Source organism: Carassius auratus, chromosome 8 (genome assembly GCF_003368295.1).
Source record: "Carassius auratus strain Wakin chromosome 8, ASM336829v1, whole genome shotgun sequence".
NCBI lineage: Eukaryota > Metazoa > Chordata > Actinopteri > Cypriniformes > Cyprinidae > Carassius > Carassius auratus.
In genome coordinates this window covers 28115495-28134445 of record NC_039250.1, presented here as the reverse complement: position 1 = coordinate 28134445, position 18951 = coordinate 28115495, and the positions used below count along the sequence as shown (strand labels likewise).

The 18951-nt window shown below is 40.2% G+C and overlaps 1 protein-coding gene across 1 annotated transcript; it reads right to left on the bottom strand.

Annotated features, from left to right (window-relative positions):
- Positions 1-79: 79 nt before the first annotated feature.
- LOC113107851 (cytosolic sulfotransferase 3) lies at positions 80-16087 on the bottom strand. The gene is made up of 8 exons (XM_026270637.1): positions 15896-16087; positions 15396-15534; positions 8134-8262; positions 5855-5955; positions 5018-5144; positions 759-856; positions 495-669; positions 80-376 (listed from the first exon to the last, which is right to left on the bottom strand). The coding sequence occupies exons 1-8, from the start codon at positions 15917-15919 to the stop codon at positions 264-266; spliced, it is 906 nt and encodes a 301-aa protein (XP_026126422.1). The 5' UTR covers positions 15920-16087; the 3' UTR covers positions 80-263.
- Between the last annotated feature and the right edge of the window lie 2864 nt (positions 16088-18951).

Genomic DNA, 18951 nt, shown 5'->3' with positions numbered 1-18951 from the left:
ATAAGCCTGCTCTTTCACAATGCTTTTATATAAAAATACATTTATCACTTTTAGAAGAAATTGTCGGGGTCAGAAATTGTTAATGCTGCAATTATAGTTTTCTTTATTGCATATTACACTGGCATATGGAATATGTACATATAACTGGAATATATTTTAACATAAAATATTAATATTCAGATTGATATTTTTATTCAGCGTTCCCAGATTTCCCCCCCTGACTTTTCACATACCCAGATCAAAAAATGATATATAAATAACAATCAAATCTCAGTGCGGAACTTGACAGTGGTGTTCTTCATCTTCTGTTTGTAGTCTTCATCAAACTGTTCATTTTGTGTTACAGTGAAATGATTTTTCCAGTCTCCAACTTTACCTTTTGGAACAGAAAGATGATAAAAGCAATTATTTTAACTATTGTTTCTTTCACCCCCCCCCCCCCCCCCCAAAAAAAAACAATTCAGAAGACTAAATTAGATCAGTTATTTATTAACCTTTCCTCATGAAGGGTGAGATCTTGAAGTCCATGACTGGGATAGTGGAATAGTTGGTCATTTTGTTCTGTTTCATGGCATCAAATTGAACCCCTTTTGTTATTTTCTCCCTCTCTTTAGTTGAGACTGACAAACCCAAGAAGGAGCTCAAACGTTCCACCTCACGTCCTGTGTCCTAAGTAAGACATGGAGAATACTCATTAAACATATATAAATACATTTTATGCTTCATTAAAAGGTCACTTTATGAACAGAACTACTTACTTCAACCAAATCCTCATAGAACATGTACAGTAAGTTAGAATAAGTCTGTTTTTTCTCCCACCATCCACTGACATGGTCATACCAAGGACCAAATACTTCTAAAGAAAATATTTAAAAAAGATTTAGTGGTAACTTTCTTGCACATAATAAAGAACGTCTAGGTTATGTATGTAACCCTCATTCCCTGAAGGAGGGAACAGAGACGCTATGTCAGAAAGAGAGAGAGACAGAAAGCCCAATCACCTTTGAGTGGTAACAAATCAAGCCAATGGGACACAGCACACCTTGCTCTGCGGAATTTGCATCACAGGCTCCGCCCTGCTGTGCAGGTATATAAGGAGCAGCACGAGCAATTCGCATTCAAGTCTTCGCTGAGGAGCTGAGCCCAGTCACCCGGCCGTTCAGCAGAACAGCGATGTGGCAAAGGGATGTAACATCTCCGTTCCTTCCTTCAGGGAACGAGGGTTACATACGTAACCTAGACGTTCCCTTTCAGTCTGTCAAGTTCTACGTTACATCAGAAAGAGACTGACGAATGGGGTCACTTACAAAACGCCACATGGCTGTCTTCCAGTGACCCGTGTGAGTGATAGCACCCTGTCGTGAGGCCAGCACGAGTGTGGGCCTATAGCTGACACAGAATACACTGGGTAGCATATTCCAGCTGGACGAATGCTAGCAGGCCGCCTGCTCATAGGAGGACTTACAAAGGCAGGTACCAATCGAGGGCATGCATGTAAGTGCTGTACATCAACAATGCTGGAGGAATCCAGGGTTCTGGACTGAGGAACTCACCTGTGGGGAATAGCGCACGCATCCAGTCTGTGGAGTGGAATGGCGCAGCAAGCGGATTGACACTGAGTAGGTCCTTACTGGCCCGAAGGGGCGAGTACCCGGGAGGACACAGGCTCTACACAGAGATTATGAAATATCACAAATGTGTTGGGTGTCATCCAGCCCGCAACTCTACAGATGTCTATTAGCGAGGCACCATGCTCCAGTGCCCAGGAGGAGGCTACACTCCTAGTTGAGTGAGCTCTCACCCCTAGGGGGCATGGCAAGTCTAGAGCCTGATAAGCCAGGACAATAGGATCCACTATCCAGTGGGATAATCTCTGCTTGGAGACAGCCTTTCCCTTCTGCTGGCCTCCATAAACAAACAAAGAGCTGGTCTGAGGTCCTAAGGCACTGAGTTCTGCGCACGTACGTCAACTGAAAATGCCTGCAGGTCCCCGACCCTCTTCAACAAAGCCAAAGCCGTCAGGAGCACAGTTTTCAATGATAGAAAATTTAGCTCTACTGAGAGCAATGGTTCGAAGGGAGCCTTCTGCAGTGCCGATAGAACCACTGCGAGGTCCCAAGAGGGCGAGGTGGATTGAGCCTCCTTGCCCCTCTCAGGAACCTGATGATCAGATCATGCTTCCCAAGAGACTTATCATCAACAGGGTCATGGTGAGCCAAGATGATGGCCACATAAACCTTCAGGGTGGAAGGAGACAGCCTTCGTTCCAACCCTTCCTGAATAAAGAAACGCACTGACCCAATCGGGCATCTCCAGAGTTCCTCATGACGTGAAAAACACCAAGTGATGAAGAGGTTCCCCTTCAAAGCAGATGTTCTTGCACAACATCTGTGCAAGAAGGCTCACTGGGGGAAACTCATACTTACGCAGGCCAAGCAGCCAGCTTTGTGCCAGAATGTCTGTGCCAAGGGTGCAGGGAGTAAAACAGGGAGTAAAACAACTGGCAGAGGGAATTTTTTGGAGAGGCAAAAAGGTCTAACTTAGCGTCTCCGAAGCGTTCCCAAATCAGCTGAACCGCCTGGAAGTGGAGTCTCCATTCACCAAGATGAGACTGCTGCCGTGAGAGCTCGTCGGCTGCACGATTGAGCCTGCCCAGGATGTGAATGGCATGAAGCGACTTCATATGCTTCTGACTCCACAAGAGAAGAAGGCGAGTGAGTTGCGAAATGCGGAAGGAGCATAACCCTGACGGTTGATGTACGCTACGGTCACTGTGTGTTGTCCGTACAGACCAGAACGTGCTTGTCCTTTAGCAGGGTCCTGAAGCAGTGCAGAGCAAGCCATACTGTTAGCAACTCGTGGCAATTGACATGCCACTGAAGTCCTGTCCAGGAACCTGACGCAGCATGCACATTGCACATGGCACCCTAGCCCGTGGCAGAGGCATCTGCTGACACCACAACATGTCTGGACACAGGTTCTAGGGGAAGGCCAGCCTGTAGAAATGAGAGGTCCTTGGAGCATGCCCTATTGCCATGCCCATCTCGGGACTTGATCGTGAAGCCAGTGCTGAAGCGGTCTCATATGGAGTAACCTGAATGGTATGACTGCCGCTACAGATGCCATATGCCCCAGGAGCCTCTGAAACAGTTTCAGAGGAACCGGTCTCTTGCCCTCGAATTGTCTCAGGCAATTCAACAGTGACTGTGCGCTCTCGTTTGTAAGCTGCGTGAACATGGTGACAGTCTATTTCCATGTCGAGAAGCTAGAATCAGCCAGTCATCGAGGTAGTTGAGGATACAGACAGCTTGTTCCCTGAGAGGAGCGGGGGCTCCCTCCGCGACCTTCGTAAAGACACGGGGAGACAGGGCCAACCCGAATGGGAGAACCTTGTACTGAAATGCCTGCCCCTCGAAAGCAAACTGAAAAAACGGTCTGTGTCGAGGAAGAATGGAGACATGAAAGTACGCGTCGTTCAGGTCGATTGCTGCAAACCAATCCAACGAATGAATGCATTCGAAAATGTGCTTGGGTGTTAGCATCTTGAACTGAAGTCTGTGAAGAGCTCGGTTCAAGGCACGCAAGTCCAGGATTCACTATAGCCCACCTGTTTTCTTAGTAAGGGCTGTAAAAGCCAGACTTCTTGTCGGCTGGATGGACCTGCTCTATCGTGTTCTTTGCCAGCAGGGTCACGACCTCCGCGTGCATGACAGGAGCATCCATGCCCACCAACTGAATCGCATAACCATTCGGATGAGCCAGCATGATGGCCTGGGGAGCTCTACCCAGGCTCCCAGAAACCGATCCAGTGGGGTCAAGGGAACTACAGATGTACCCACAGGGGTGGAGGAGATGAGAAGGCTGAGGTGGCTGAGGCAGCTGCGCCGGGGAAGGATCTGTTTGATGGCCTCAGACTGCTTCTGGGTGACAGAGAACTGCTGATCAAAATTCTCTACTGTGTCGCCAAAGAAGCCAGCCTGGGTGGCCGGGGAGTTCAGGAACTGAATCCGATCAGACTCCCTTATGTCTGCCAGGTTCAGCCATAGGTGGCACTCCTGGACCACAAAAGTGGACATCACCTGACCCAAGGAGCTCGCAGTAACCTTCATAGCCCGGGGAGCGAGGTCGGTAGCGGTGCGCACCTCCTGTAAACTCCTGGGTCAGCATTGCCCCCGTTCAGCTCTTTGAGCAGCTTGGCCTGGTAGACTTGAAGGGTGGCCATGGTGTGCAGGGCAGAAGCATAAGCCTTGGCCACAAGCGTGGATAAGAACTTACAGGCCTTGGTGGGAAGCTTAGGACCACCACACTATGTGGAGGTGCTCTGAGGACACAGTTGCATCGCAACAGAACGCTCCACTGTGGGAATCCCAGCATACCCCTTGGCCGCCCCGCCATGGAGGGCAGTAAAGGCGGAGGAAGCACCAGAACAGTTTTGGGCAGTTAAAGGTGTCTTCCATGAACTGGTCACTTCCTGGTGCACAGAAGAAGCAGCGTGGGGTGCTGAAGATCAGCACAAGCAGCCCCCAGGAACCAATCATCCAGCCTCGAGCGCCCGGGACAGGGTGGAGGATTCCACTCAAGCCCGATGCTCTCAGCTGTCCAGGAAAGCACGGCTGTCAGCTCGGGATCGGACTCGGGCAATGCCGGCACTCCTAGGGAGGCTATGCAGCCGAATCCTCATCTCCCGAGGACTCAAGCCCGCCTTGTGATGCGGCGATCAACATAAGGTCTTCCTCGCATTGCGGGCGGAGCTCGTGATGCAAATTCCACAGACCAAGGTACTCTGTGTACCATTGGCTCATTTTGTTACCACTCGAAGGTGTTTTGGCTCTCAGACGAGATCCCATTCGTCAGACTCTTTCTGATGTAACGTAGAACTTTACAGACTGAAAGAGAACTTTAAAATGTTTACTTTTTGTTGTAATTGTATGTAAGTATAAATATATAAATATATTATCAAAAATGGTTCTTTATTTATACAGTTTAATTTAATTACTTTACAAAATATTTTACTTACTCTTTCCTTCTATAAATTTCTGTAAGAAGGTGTTCCAGTCTCCTGGTTCAGGTTGTCCCATGTTCATTCGATCAAAATGAAAATAGGAAACTGCATTGTCTTTTGCATTCCGTGCTACATATACAATCTGAAATAAGTGGACAGAAATAATATGATTATAGAGACCAATTCTCATTAATAACTAATGGCTTATTAGCAAGCCTATTATTAACAGATTGGCTGTTTATTGGTATTTATAAAGTACATATTCTGCATGACCATATACATCCCTAATCCTACACAATACCTAAACTTAACAATTTACTAACTATTATTAAGCAGTCAATTAGTTTAGGCATAAGTGTGGAGCGCTGTGTAACACATCTGTTCAAATCTCACATAGGTATACAATTGGGTTGACTGTGAAGGGCATAGAACATGATTCAAATAATTTTCATATTCATCAAACCATTCGGTGGGTGAGCCCTTGTGCCCAATGGTTGATGGCATTGTCATCCTGGAAAAGACTACTTCCATCAGGATAGGAATGTTTCAAAGGATAAAGGTGATTACTCAAAACAACATTGTAATTATTTGAAGGCCACAAATGGGCAAGCCAGAGCAGAAAAATGCACAGGGCAACTCAATCTCATGGAGTTTCCTTTAATTTGTCACCTGCATATATATAAATATACTGCTTAGTTAAAAAATCATTGTCAGTGACCACACCAAACACTGAGAGGCATATACACAATCGTCAAAAGTGTTTGTAAGAGTTTGACATCATCCTACAAGAGATTAATTTCATGTTGCCAGCTATATCACATCACGGCGTGAAAGAAGTTACATGTACTTTACCCTTGAGTTTTGCTCCCAGAAAGACTTGGGCACAAGCTGAACAGGTAAATGAGTTTTGATGAGGCGAGGAGAAGTGGGCAGATTATCAGCTAGTTCTGTCCCTGAAAGTCAAAAATATGGTTCTTAATTAATAGTGTCCTAGTTGTCATTGTGGTTAGATCAAGGCATACAGTGAATAAACAATATTTTAAGCATTTCTAACTTATTTAGTGTATCTTAAGCGTACTGGCTAGTGGCTCCTACAATTCAATAAAAAGCCTCACCATTCTAATTTGTTTAAAATGATAATGGACAGTGCCTCATAGAAACTACATTAAGACACCAAATCTTATTTGGTCTTATACCAAAGAGTCATTGCTGTAAAAGCAATTTAAAGAATGAACAAAACTATGCAGGGTAAAAGGAATCACAATACAGATTACATCATGCATAACAGAAATAAAACTACAGACACCTTTGTAGCTTACTGTATTTATCCCTAAATGGGTTCATATGTAAACTTAAAAGGGTGCATATTGTTCCTTAAAAGTATTTTAGTACCTTTTGAAGGGTTACTGCTCTTCGACAGAGTCTTTTGAGCCAGTGGACTACTTACACTAAAAACACCATAATCTTCATTACTTCTGTTTACAAATATTGTGGTTAGCTTTTTTCCAATTATTTATGTTTTCAACATGCTGTTACACAGTTCAGGTCAAGAGTTAAGATTTGTTTATGTTTAACATTGTTAAATAAACTTAACTCAAGTAAAATGTTCTTTCATTTTATTATGTGATTTTTTAAAGCCTAGAATAAGAGCACCAAACTACACACACTGGTATAGGGAAATATGTTTGTCTTAATAGATGTATTTAAAAGGGTCATCAGATGCCCATTTTCCACAAGCTGATACGATTCTTTAGGGTCTTTATGAAAAGTATGTAACATAGTTTGGTTAAAATTTCTGAGCCACTCTCTGAGGGACTGTTTACTTTAGCAATCATGAAACTTGCTAATTAGCACATTATTAGGAAAGGTGATTTGCAAAGATTCATTAAAAAACCTTATACCCACTTCTTCTGTTGGTGAAGCTGGATCACAAATGATTTGCGTGAACATAGTCAAGTCAAGTCTGCTTTATTGTCAATTCTTCCACATGTACAGTACATACATACAGAGAATTGAAATTGCGTTACTCTCAGACCCCCGGTGAATACAGATAACATTAACAGTAGAGCCTAAAAATCTAGATCAAATATAAAATGTAGATAAAACTATACAATAAGGTGCATACAATAGATGCATTTAGGTAGATCAGGGGTGCATTCCCTTCAAAAACAAATTAAATCCACTCCGTCTTCATCAGCTCATATGTCAGGAGTAAATGACTACTGCTATGTTTATTATTACACCCATCAACAGAACACCCCAATCACTTAAGAGACCTTCTTCTCCCCATCTGCTCTGGTGGTGAAACAATGGATCCATTCTAGTCCATTTTTTTGTGACCTTCACTTGCAACCTTTCCTCCGTCTACTTTACTCGGATGTACATAATTGATTAAGTTGCATGAGTGCCCACTACTGGCGGAACCCTTGGAATATACTGAATTGGACTGAATTGACTTCCTAAGCCCTTGATCACTTAGAATCCGCAATGGAACTGGTTTAATTTTTACATGTTTTTCCTTACGAATGTGAATATTGGTTATGCATTAATTTATATATTTTAGACTTGTTTGGGGTGGGGATCAATGAAACGCAATCAGTGATGACATAATCATGTTGCATTGTGGTCAATGGAACAGCCTGAAGTGAACTTCCCTCATCTTCTTCGCACAGTGGATGCACTTCAAGATGGCAGCTGGAATTCCCCCGAGGGGAAGTGCTTAGGGAAGTTAGGGAGTTAAAATTTTATCAATGCTGCAAATTTGTGTATTTAGTTTACATTAAATGCAGCAGCACCTGTACAGTAAAGCCAGCAGAGGACCTTATTGTGTGCTTCGCATATCTCTGAAGAAATACAGAAAACTGGTTCTGATTTGCAAGAAATGCAGTGGCATTTTACTTTTGTGGAGTACAAAGCAGACAGTCAAAATCAATCTGTCACAGGCTACATAAATTACAGAACATGTGGAACACAGAATCCATGCAGGACTTTAAAATGAGGAATGTGGAAGACATTAAAAACTAAATTATAAAACAATGATTTAAAAATATAATAACACACACAAAAAAACAAAAAAACATGAAAATGCATTAATTAATTCAGTGAACTCTTATTATGCTGTGGTCTCTGACCTGATGGTATCACTTTAAAACACGACTCCAGGAACGGCACTCTCATATAGATAGGCTGGGAAGTCTGGCGCTCTGGAGAATCGTTACCAAAGTACAGAAGGTCTAGAATATATGACACCCAGGTGGTACCTAGAAAATCAGTGGAGAGTAGAAAATATTACATGCTTTGGACTCTTTCCTTAGAAACATAGCAAGATAGCAAGAAACATATAAGAAGATAAAAAAAAAAAAAAAAGAACCAGCATACAAGAAATTATGACCAGCGTGATTTCACCAAGTAAAACTTTCCTGGATCAATATCCTTGTTGATCCTAGCACAACATTCCAATCAACCAATCAGAATTGAAACTTTCTTAAAAAATATCTGTTTTAGGCTTACAACCAGGGTTAGGTGCTTTTACATCCTTGTTAATCAGCTATCATTTTCCACTGATTTTAGGAATAAATTATGGGTAGGGTTACGTTTAAGGGTAGGGAATGGGTTAAGTCTATATTTTCGGACAATAATGTTGATCCAGGAACATGTCTTACTTGGAAAAATCACAGCGACCAAGAAATTATATAATTAGTACTGCTAATCCATTAGTAGCGCTTCCTGCATCAAAGTGCAGATTTAGATTTAGTGCACAGTGCACATCTAAAATGTATAACTTGTAACTAATCTAAGAAATGTTCTGCTATACACGATAATACACATTTTTTTGAAAGAATTTAGTATTACCATAGCAAACCTCCATTTTAAATTTCATATTATTATTAGTTACTGGTTAAGTTTAAGAGGTCATATTATGAAAAATCTTTTGAGACATAATATTATAATAAATCCCATTGAAATCTTTGTGCGTCAAGATAAAACTCAAAATATAAACAAACCAAATATGATTCTAACCCTAATCAAACATAACTGGGTGTTGTCAAAAATGTCCTGCATAGCACATGTCTTTTTATATATCTGAAACTGGGCAATAGACATGGAAAGTTATTGGATATTAAATATCTAAAGTGTTAGATTTTTGTGGTCTGATTTTATGAGTTACATACAAATGCTTCAAAATAAACAGAAAACTGTGCACTTTGATGAATAGGTTACATATGGTTAATTATCTATCTAAATAATGGGATTGTAATGGCTTTGAGATGGGTAGAAGAAATGAAAACCCTAGCAACTTGTCATGTGCCCTGATTTACAGGAGATTCCCCAGTTTTATGGTCAGTCGGAATTACAATGGAATTCTAGAGATGAGGTATATTCTTTTAAATTTGGAAAGGTAAGGGACAGCAATTTAGATGATGAAATAGCCTAAGTGAAGAAAGATAGAATGGAATTTCATGTTTCTGAAGGGAAAATCCAATCTAAATTCAGAAATCATATTTGCAGCAAATTATACAGGATATACAGGATAAAGTGCAGTTTCATAAGCATATCTGTTTTATGTCAATTTTTATGTCCAAGCACATGACCAACCTTCAAAGTTATAAAATGGTTTGCTAAATTATTGAAAAGGGTTAACAATTTTTTTTTAAATCAAAGTAGATTTTTTTTACAAGATGTATACAGTATGTTGAATCAATATCATGTCTATAAGAAATATAGGCCTTTCAAATTATTATATTTTTTTATTAGAATTTAATATTTTCATAAAAACACACCTTTTTTTCTATATGTTAGAATAGAATTATAATTACTAACAGTAATAATAATGGATAAAATGTTTAAATCAAGAGAGCAGTGCAGCAGAAACATCTGTTACGTATATAACCATGGTAATCAGTCCAATAGATGGGCGAGACTTCATAGGCGGGTGACGAAAGCGACCAGGAAGCTTAAAAGCAGGTGAGGTGAAACCGGTATCAGCTTCCAGGAGTGAAGCAAGAGATACTGGAAGTGTGCCACTTCGTAACTTGAGACGTTCCTCTTCAGGAGCTCGAGCTGTGTCAGCGAACACTTTGGGAACGAGAATGCCCATGCCAAGAGACTTTCAAATCTCTGCCTATTGTGGAAGCCTGCACAGCTAAGGCAAGAGAACAGAAGAGCCAGGAATGGCTCGCGTCTCTAGGCCATAGAACCTGACAAAGGTAAGGGGCATGGACCATCCTGCAGCATCGCAGATGTCCTGCATAGAGACACCTGCCAAGAAGAACTTGGAGGCCACAAAATAAGCGATAGAGATGACATCTACTATCCACCGACTGAGGGTCTGTTTTGTAGCTGGAATATCTCTCTTAGGGGGACCATAGCACACCAGCAGCTGGTCCGCCCTTCTCCATAGGGCAACTCTGTTGATGTATACTTGCCATCATAGAGGGCGGAGGAGGAAGAGACAGGCGTCTACCGTTCCTCAAAGCCAGGAGGACATTCCCGAGCGGTCTGCTGCCGTCCAGGATGACGTTCCCGAGCGGGCCGCTGCCGTCCAGGAGGACTTTCCCAAGCAGGCCGCCGCCGTTCCCGAGGCGGTGCCCGATGCTGTTCTGGAGGCCGAGGCGGTGCCCGATGCTGTTCCGGAGGCCGAGGTGGTGCCCGATGCTGTTCTAGAGGCCGAGGCGGTGCCCGAGGCCATTCCCGATGCGGTGCCCGAGGCCGTTCCTGATGCGGTGCACGATGCCGCTCCCGATGCTGTACCGGAGGCCAAGGCAGTGCCCAAGGCCGCTCCCGATGCCGTGACCGAGGTGGTGCCCGAGGCCGTTACAGAAGCGGTGCCCGAAGCCGAGGCGCCTCACGTCTCCACGGGCAGTCCAGAGTCGAGTCAGGTTCCAGTTGACCCTCCAGAGTCGAGTCAAGTTCCAGTGAACTCTCCAGAGTCGAGTCAGGTTCCAGTTGACCCTCCAGAGTCGAGTCAGGTTCCAGTTGACCCTCCAGAGTCGAGTCAGGTTCCAGTTGACCCTCCAGAGTCGACTCAGGTTCCAGTGAACTCTCCAGAGTTGAGTCAGGTGTTCGTGGACCCTTCAGAGTCAGAGCTAGTCACCGATGACCTTCCAGAGTCAGGGCTAGTCACCGATGACCTTCCAGAGTCAAGTCAAGTCACCGGTGATGGTCAAGGACTGAGTCAAGTCTCCGGTGATGGTCAAGGACTGAGTCAAGTCACCGGTCATGAACAAGTGCCAGTCACCAATGATCTTCACGATAGGAGTCAGGCCAGCACCGATCTTCTGGAGTCCAGTAAGAACACCAGAGGATTACCAGAGCTTCGTCGTTCCGCTGGTCCGGCCGCACGGAGGTCTGATCTGCCCTGGAGGGCTTCCGCCTTGACCACACAGCAGTGGTGGTCTTCCGCTCTGCCCTGGGGGACTCTGGCATCGACCACGAGGACGTGGTGGTCTTCTGTTCTGCCCTGGGGGGCTTCCGCTCTGACCACACGGACATGGTGGTCTTCTGCTCCGCCCTGGGGGGGCCTCATGTTATTGTTTGTTTTGTGTGTTCACTCCTGTCCCTGTTCCCCTGTTAGTCTGGCCCTCCGTCCCTCCCCCTGAACCTCCTCCGGTCCTCCTCCCTCCTGGTCTCCCTATGTTGTGTTTCATTCTGGTACCTGTTCCCCATGTTTTTCTTTTCTGGCCCTCCATCCCTCCCCCTAAGCCTCCACCTGTCCGCCTCCCTCCTGTTCTCTGTTTTGTGTTTATCGTGGAGCGTCTGGGAGCCGCTCCATAGAGGGGGGGTACTGTCACAGTGTCTGGGTTGTGTTCCCTGGGTTTCCACTAGGTGTCCTCCTTTTCCACGGTGTCTGTCACCTTATCACTTTCTGTTCCCTTACTTGGTCACCTTCCTCCTTGTTTTAGTTAATTGATTTCCCCACCTGTCTCCTGTTCCCCCTTTAGCCTTCTGTGTATTTATACCCGGTCTGTCTGAGTCTGTGTCACGGAGTCCTTGTCTTATGTGTGATACTTTCCTGAGTCTGCTCTTGCCGTGTGTTCTTGTTTTTGTTTGTTATGTTATTGGATATTCTGGTTTTGACCCTGCCTGGACTGTTTACCCTTTTGGATTTGCCCTTTAATAAAATCTCACACCTACATTTGGATCGCTCTGTGTTTCCTGTATCACCAAGCATGACACCCATTGCATCTTTTCATTACCAACATGAATATTAAAATCACAGACAATTAAAACTTTATTTGCAGCCAGCATTAACTCGGATATAAAATCAGCAAATTCTTGTAAATATAATATAATAAATTCTGTATGGTGTAAATTCTAATAAGCATAACGGGGGATTTATCATTAACTCTTAATAATGTTATATAAAGCACCCTTACTTCAAATGATTTATACCTGAAGCCCTCCCTTTGAGAAATAATATTTTTAGAAACTGTAGCAGATCCTCCCCCTTTACCCTTTGGACACGTATCATGTTCATAAAAGTAATTTTGGGAGGTAGACTCATTTAAAATAATGTAATCATTTTGTTTTAGCCTGGTTTCTGTATGTTCAGTGATCATATCATTTAGAAAAAGTTATTTTGTAATTCATTTGTTTATCCATATAACATCTGTTTTTAATTTGTTGAACATCAATAAAATTCTTACTCTTAAATTTGTTTGCATGCTGCAGAGTGGCTTGTGATTGTAGCTCCGCTTTTCTGTTGAATCTCTATCTTACTATCACTCTCTGTTGTCTAAAATGATAAAATATAAACCTAATTCCCACCATATAACCGATATTATCTATCAAACTAATTTGACTAATCTGATTTGACTAATATATTTTAAATCGTGAGTGCTGTGAGTCTACAGCACTTTCGCATTCGTTAGCTGGTTAGCTTGACATTCACGTTTCTATCCACATTTCTATTCACTTCCATTAGCGTTTTCAATATTTAAAAAAAAAATATATATATATATTCTGACTCCAAAGGAGGAGAAGGTGGGCGAGTTGCGACATGCGATGGGAGCATAGACCACCCTGAAGCGACGCAGAGCAAGCCATACTGCCAGCAACTCGAGGCCCTGTCCAGGTGGCAGAGGCATCTGCTGAAACAACAACATGCCTGGACAATTGCACTAGGGGAACCCCTGTCTGTAGAAAAGCAAGGTCCAACCACGGGCTAAGGGCAATGCAGCCGAATCCTCATCTCCTGAGCCTAGCTCATCCCCCGATGCAGTGATTGACATCAAGTCATCTGCTGGTGGACCGGATGAAGTGCTGGGCTCCGCCCTGTCCGAGGCACCAGCATCCAGAGTGAGGGGCCCATGGAGACTCGCTCGGCGGGGAAGCCCTCACTGTATCCTCATGTCACCCTGGCTCAAAGCAGCACTGGCAACTCCTGCTGACGCGCCGTAACACCAAAACTTCGTTGGCTGTCTTGATGACACTCGCTTTAGGAAGCTGAAAGGCTTGGCTCCAAAGTGAAAAGCTGAATCTGCGACTGCTCTCCAAAATGCAAATCTCGCATGCCAACATTCATTGGCTTGTTTTGTTAACACTTGAAGGCGATTCATCTCTCTAGCGAGATCCCAATTTGTCAGTCACTGATGTAACATTGAACTTGACTGACTGAAAGGGAACTACTAATTATCTATTAGTTAAAGTTCAAAAAATATTGTTTGTTGGCCTATTCTAAAGTGAAATTCTAGTGAACCCTTCAGTAATTAATAAATAATTATCAGATAATTCCACAGGAATTACTTAGAACCTAAAACAGTATTCAGAAGTGAACCTATTAGTAAATAATAATTACTACATAATTTTGACTCATCAAAACATTACATCAAACTAACACTCTTAAATGTATACATCCCAAATTTAAACTAATTTAACAAACATTTTATAATCAAAAGTTAAACATTTAGAAGCAAACAAAATGCATATTTCATTTCCATTATAGGCTAATGAGTGGACTGTAACAAAGTTGCTACTGTAGTAGTACTTTGTACTTTGTCCTATTACTCAAGTCATTTTGAAAATGGATAGGCCTACTTAGTATAATTTTAAAATTATTAAGTAACATTTTATTAGGGTATCTGTACTTTTACTCAATTACTATACTTGATTTGTGGGCCACAGCCTTATTATTGCAGTGACTATTTGCGTATAACTGTTCAGTAATAGTTATTTCTTAAGTAATTTTTCTTGAACCTTAACTAGTAGATAATTAATAGTAGTTCTTCAGGAGGTATGACAGAATATATTACTTATTGATTAACTAACTGTTACTTAAAACAATCATAAAATTATATTACATGTTGATTAGTTAACACATCTTCCTTAGTAGTTAACAGTAGTGAGTTAAGTGTTAATGAATAGTCACTTGTTAGTTCTTCAATAATTCCCTATTAGTTATGCAGTAAGAAACAGTATTCTAAAGTGTTACCAAAAAAAAAAAAACCCCAAAAAAAACGAATTTAAGTATTAAAAAAAAAGTTTGCAAGAAACATGCCTTATACACACAAAAAGACATGAAGGGAGAAAGAGAGAGAGAGAGAGGGAGAGAGAGAGAGAGAGAGAGAGAGAGAGAGAGAGAGAGAGAGATTAAATAGGTTTAAATATAAATAATTATGTACTAAATGGCAACAGTTATTTTAATTTTAACTGATGCAAAATTTACATATTCCTTTGATGGCAAACATATTATTATTATTTGTTTTTTGCTGCCTCTTTTACTTCACTCTCTAGTGCAATTAAAAGTAGTAAGCATCGTGTATTTTTCATTTATTTATTTATTTGTATCACAGTTGAAAGTATTTGCACTGGCCTAATATTTTTGTGAAAATTTAGAAACTTTTTTTCAGGATTCTTTGATGAATAGAAAGTACAGCATTTAAAATAAAGACCTTTAATAACATTATGTGTTTGATGTCACTTTGGTCCCACTTTATATTAGGTGGCATTAACTACTATGTACTTGCATAAAAAAAGTAAGTACAATGTACTTATTGTGTTCATATTGTATTGTAAAACACTTTTGCTGCTATTGAGGTGGGATAGGGGTAAGGTTAGGGAGAGGGTTGGAGGTATGGGTAAGTTTAAGGGTGGGTTAAAGTGTAATGTATGGGTCAACAGTGTAATTATAAATGTAATTACAGAAATTAAATACAGATGTAATTACATGTAGTTTTTTTTTAAATATAAGTACAATGTAAAAACATGTATGTACACAATAAGTACATTGTACTAGATTATTAATTAAAATGTAAGTACATAGTAGTTAAGGCCACTTAATAGAAAGAGGGTCCGTCACTTTCAACTAATTTAATTTGTCTTTCTCAAACTGTTGAACTTCGCTGAACCCTATTGGTCACATTGCAGCCTGTAAAATTTCATGAAGTGCTTTTACCTGCTTTGGGGTAAGTAGCGATTAGAACGTCATCAGGTCTTGCTTGAAAGTTTTTCACCTTTTCCCAGTTGTCAGTGAAGTAGTGGATCATAGAAACACCCTCAAAATCAAACAGCTCAGGTCGGCTAGATAGTTTCATCTGAAGCATTGAAAAGTGTTTTATTATATTTTACTTATGTTTAATGCTGAATTATCACTGAATTATCATTAGAGAATCAGATAAAAAAAATCATGGAGGAAAAAAAAACCCATGCCTTTAGTATTATATTGAAAACGGATTTCATAAAACTCATATTTCTAATGTTGAATAATGGAGAGACTAAAACTTAGATAACAGTACTCTAAGTACGGTACTTTATATAAGTCCTTTAAACACTGCAGTCATGTGATTTCTGTGTTTCCAAATCATTATGTTTTCTATAATTTGTAACTTGCCTTTATTTATTCACATTAAATTTTAATTAAATATCTATATTTGAAGAAGAAATGTATTTACTCACTGAAGACAAGTCTGGGATTTCCATTATGTTGAAACAATGTTGTTCCTGTAAATCCTGTAATATTTCTGCTCTTATAAAATGTTGCAGCCCTTCTGTGTCAAACACTATGCTTATCTTCTCTCTCTCTGTACTTTGAACTCAACCGGTTATGCAAGTTTAGACAGACTTCCCTCTATTCACTTCTCCACAATCATAATGACAGTAAGTCGAGTCCTTGAGTCTCAGTCTCTCTCTCTCTCTCTCTCTCTCTCTCTCTTTCTCCATCTCACACGAACACATGTTAAGCTTTTGTCCATAGATATAATGATCCTTATACTGTACAAACTTTATTTTTGTCTTTTGTAACACCCTTTTCGCATTTTCAAAAAGAGTAATATTTTTATATTTTATGTTTTTGGGTACATTCCATTGATTTCAATTGTTATTATACTGAGCTAAGGATATTATTTATATCTTACTGTTCTCTTTCCCACCTATAAAAATTTGCTCCTTAAGAAATTGGTTTTGTGTCTGTTTTGTAAGTCAGTTTGGATAAAAGCATCTTCTAAAAGCATATATGTAAATGTAAACATGTAAATTTTATGACAATCACTAAAGTATTACAAAAAATACTACAAAATACATTTTCCAGGGCTTTAGGGGCCCCTCAAATACCAGTTTTGGTTGTTACAGGAAGTCAGTGTTGATCTCAGAGGATCAGTGTGTTTTTCTTTAGGACTCCAGGAAGTGAATAGGCATTTTCCTCCAGTGGTTCCAGATTAGTTCCAGCTATGCTGTGTTTTTATGCTGAAACTATGCAGGATTTCCATCTAAACTACTAAAATAAGTGCTTCCAGAAGTCCTCTTCTGAATATTATTAATTCATAATTTTCATTATGATATGTCATTTACTGTTTGAGCAAATGAATTACTCCGTGATATTGGTTTGTTTTAACTCAGAGGGAGTGTCAGCCTCATTAAAAAAGTTAACAGCTTAAAGGTTTAGTTCACCCAATAATCAAAATTATGTAATTAATAACTCACTCTCATGTCGTTCCAAACCAGTAAGACCTCATTTTATCTTTGGAACACAGTTTAAGATATTTTAGATTTAGTCAGAGAACCCTCCATTGAAACTGTGTGTACGGTCTACTGTCCATGTCCAGAAAGGTAAGAAAAACATCATCAAAGTAGTCCATGTGACATCAGAGGGTCAGTTAGAATTTTTTTAAATATCGAAAATACGTTTTGGTTTAAAAATAGCAAAAACTATGACTTTATTCAGCATTGTCTTCTCTTCAATCGTCTTTATTCAGAAGACAATGATGATTAATTTCATTGTTTTTGCTAAAATTATGTTTGTAAGACACTGAAGTAGGAAACTGTTACAATTATAAGTTAGGTAGAGCACTGTCAGCCATGAGTCCCATAATGGGGAGTGCTGGCCAACAGGTTAAGCGTAAAGGAGCAACTGTATTTAAAATGCTAGAGAGAGTCCATAGTTTCTGTTACATCGTCAAGTTGTTCTGAGGTTTTGGATATGCTAGAATTTACAATTTTGGCTATATGAAGTTTGCACAAAACTAAATAATGATCTGAGATATCATCACTTGGCTGCGTAATTTCAACACTATCAACATCAATTCCATGTGACAGTATTAAATCTAGAGTATGATTTCGACAATGAATAGGTCCTGATGAAACGTGTAGTCTAACCCCAATATAGTTCAGAATGTCTATAAATGCTGATCTCAATGCATCTTTTTCATTATCGACATGGATATTAAAATCACCAACAATTAAAACTTTATCTGCAGCCAGAACTAGCTCAGATATAAAATCACCAAACTCTTTAATAAAGTCTGTATGGTGGCCTGGTGGCCTGTATACAGTAGCCAGTACAAACATAACAGGGGATTTATCATTGACATTTGTTTCTCTGGATAATGTTATATGAATCACCATTACTTCAGATGAGTTATACTTGAAGCCTGCCCTCTGAGAAATCCTGAAAACGTTGTTATAAATTGAAGCAACTCCTCCCCCTTTGCCTTTTAGATGTGGCTCATGTTTATAACAGTAATCTTGGGGGGTGGACTCATTTAAAATAATGTAATCATCAGGTTTTAGCCAGGTTTCTGTCAAACACAGCACATCTATATTATGATTAGTGATCATATTATTTACAAAAAGTTTTTTTCGTAGAAATGGATCTGATATTCAATAAGCCAAGCTTTATCATTTGTTTATCCATATAGCATCTATTTTTTTATTTGTTGAACTTCAATTAAATTGATAATCTTAACTTGGTTTGGACGTTTTTTGTAATTTTCTAGTTCGAGGAACAGACACAGTCTCTATAGTGTGATATCTTTTTTTGCGTAATACTGTTTTTATTGCATTTTCTTAAACACTTACACAACAATGTACATCACATGTCTGTAACATCACATATAATGTACAAAAACAAACAAAAAAAAAAAAGACAAACAAACAAACACCGGGGCTCATAATACTGCTCATAAGAAGACAAAGTTAACAGTACACTGCAATCAATAATAGCCACAGATAAGATAAATAAAATAAAATAGGATTAGTGCAAATTAAAATGTATTTTCAAATGAATATAATACCTAATCAAGCATTTTGTTCCTCCTCTATTATATTGTTTATATCCCCTTGCTCAATAAATAATAAAAAGGGACTCCAAATCCTCTTAAATTGGTCTTCTTTACCCTTAAGAATATATGTTATCTTTTCCACTGCAATGCATGAAGATATTTCTCTTAACCATTGATTTATAGTAGGCCTTTCTATCTTTTTCCAATAAATGGCAATGAGCCGTTTAGCATGTAGAATACACATATCTATCAATATTTGAGTGTCCTTTGTAATTATCCAGTTATCTGGATGAATACCAATAATGAAAATCTCAGGATCCAGTGGCAATCTCACTGAGACTATATGCCATATCATATTATTAATTTCTTTCCAAAACTCTTTTACTTGATAACATTCCCAGATGCAATGAATCAACGTGCCTTTTGCACTGTTACATTTAAAACAAGTATCTGGTA

What these genes read in the sequence shown, in the direction of transcription:
- LOC113107851 (XM_026270637.1), bottom strand. Translation starts at nt 15,919, where the DNA reads ATGGAAATCCCAGACTTGTCTTCA. An exon ending in AAATCCCAGACTTGTCTTCA is followed by an intron (nt 15,535 to 15,895) that starts GTGAGTAAATAC and finishes TCAATGCTTCAG; the next exon opens with ATGAAACTATCTAGCCGACC. An exon ending in GAAATTTATAGAAGGAAAGA is followed by an intron (nt 857 to 5,017) that starts GTAAGTAAAATA and finishes TATTTTCTTTAG; the next exon opens with AAGTATTTGGTCCTTGGTAT.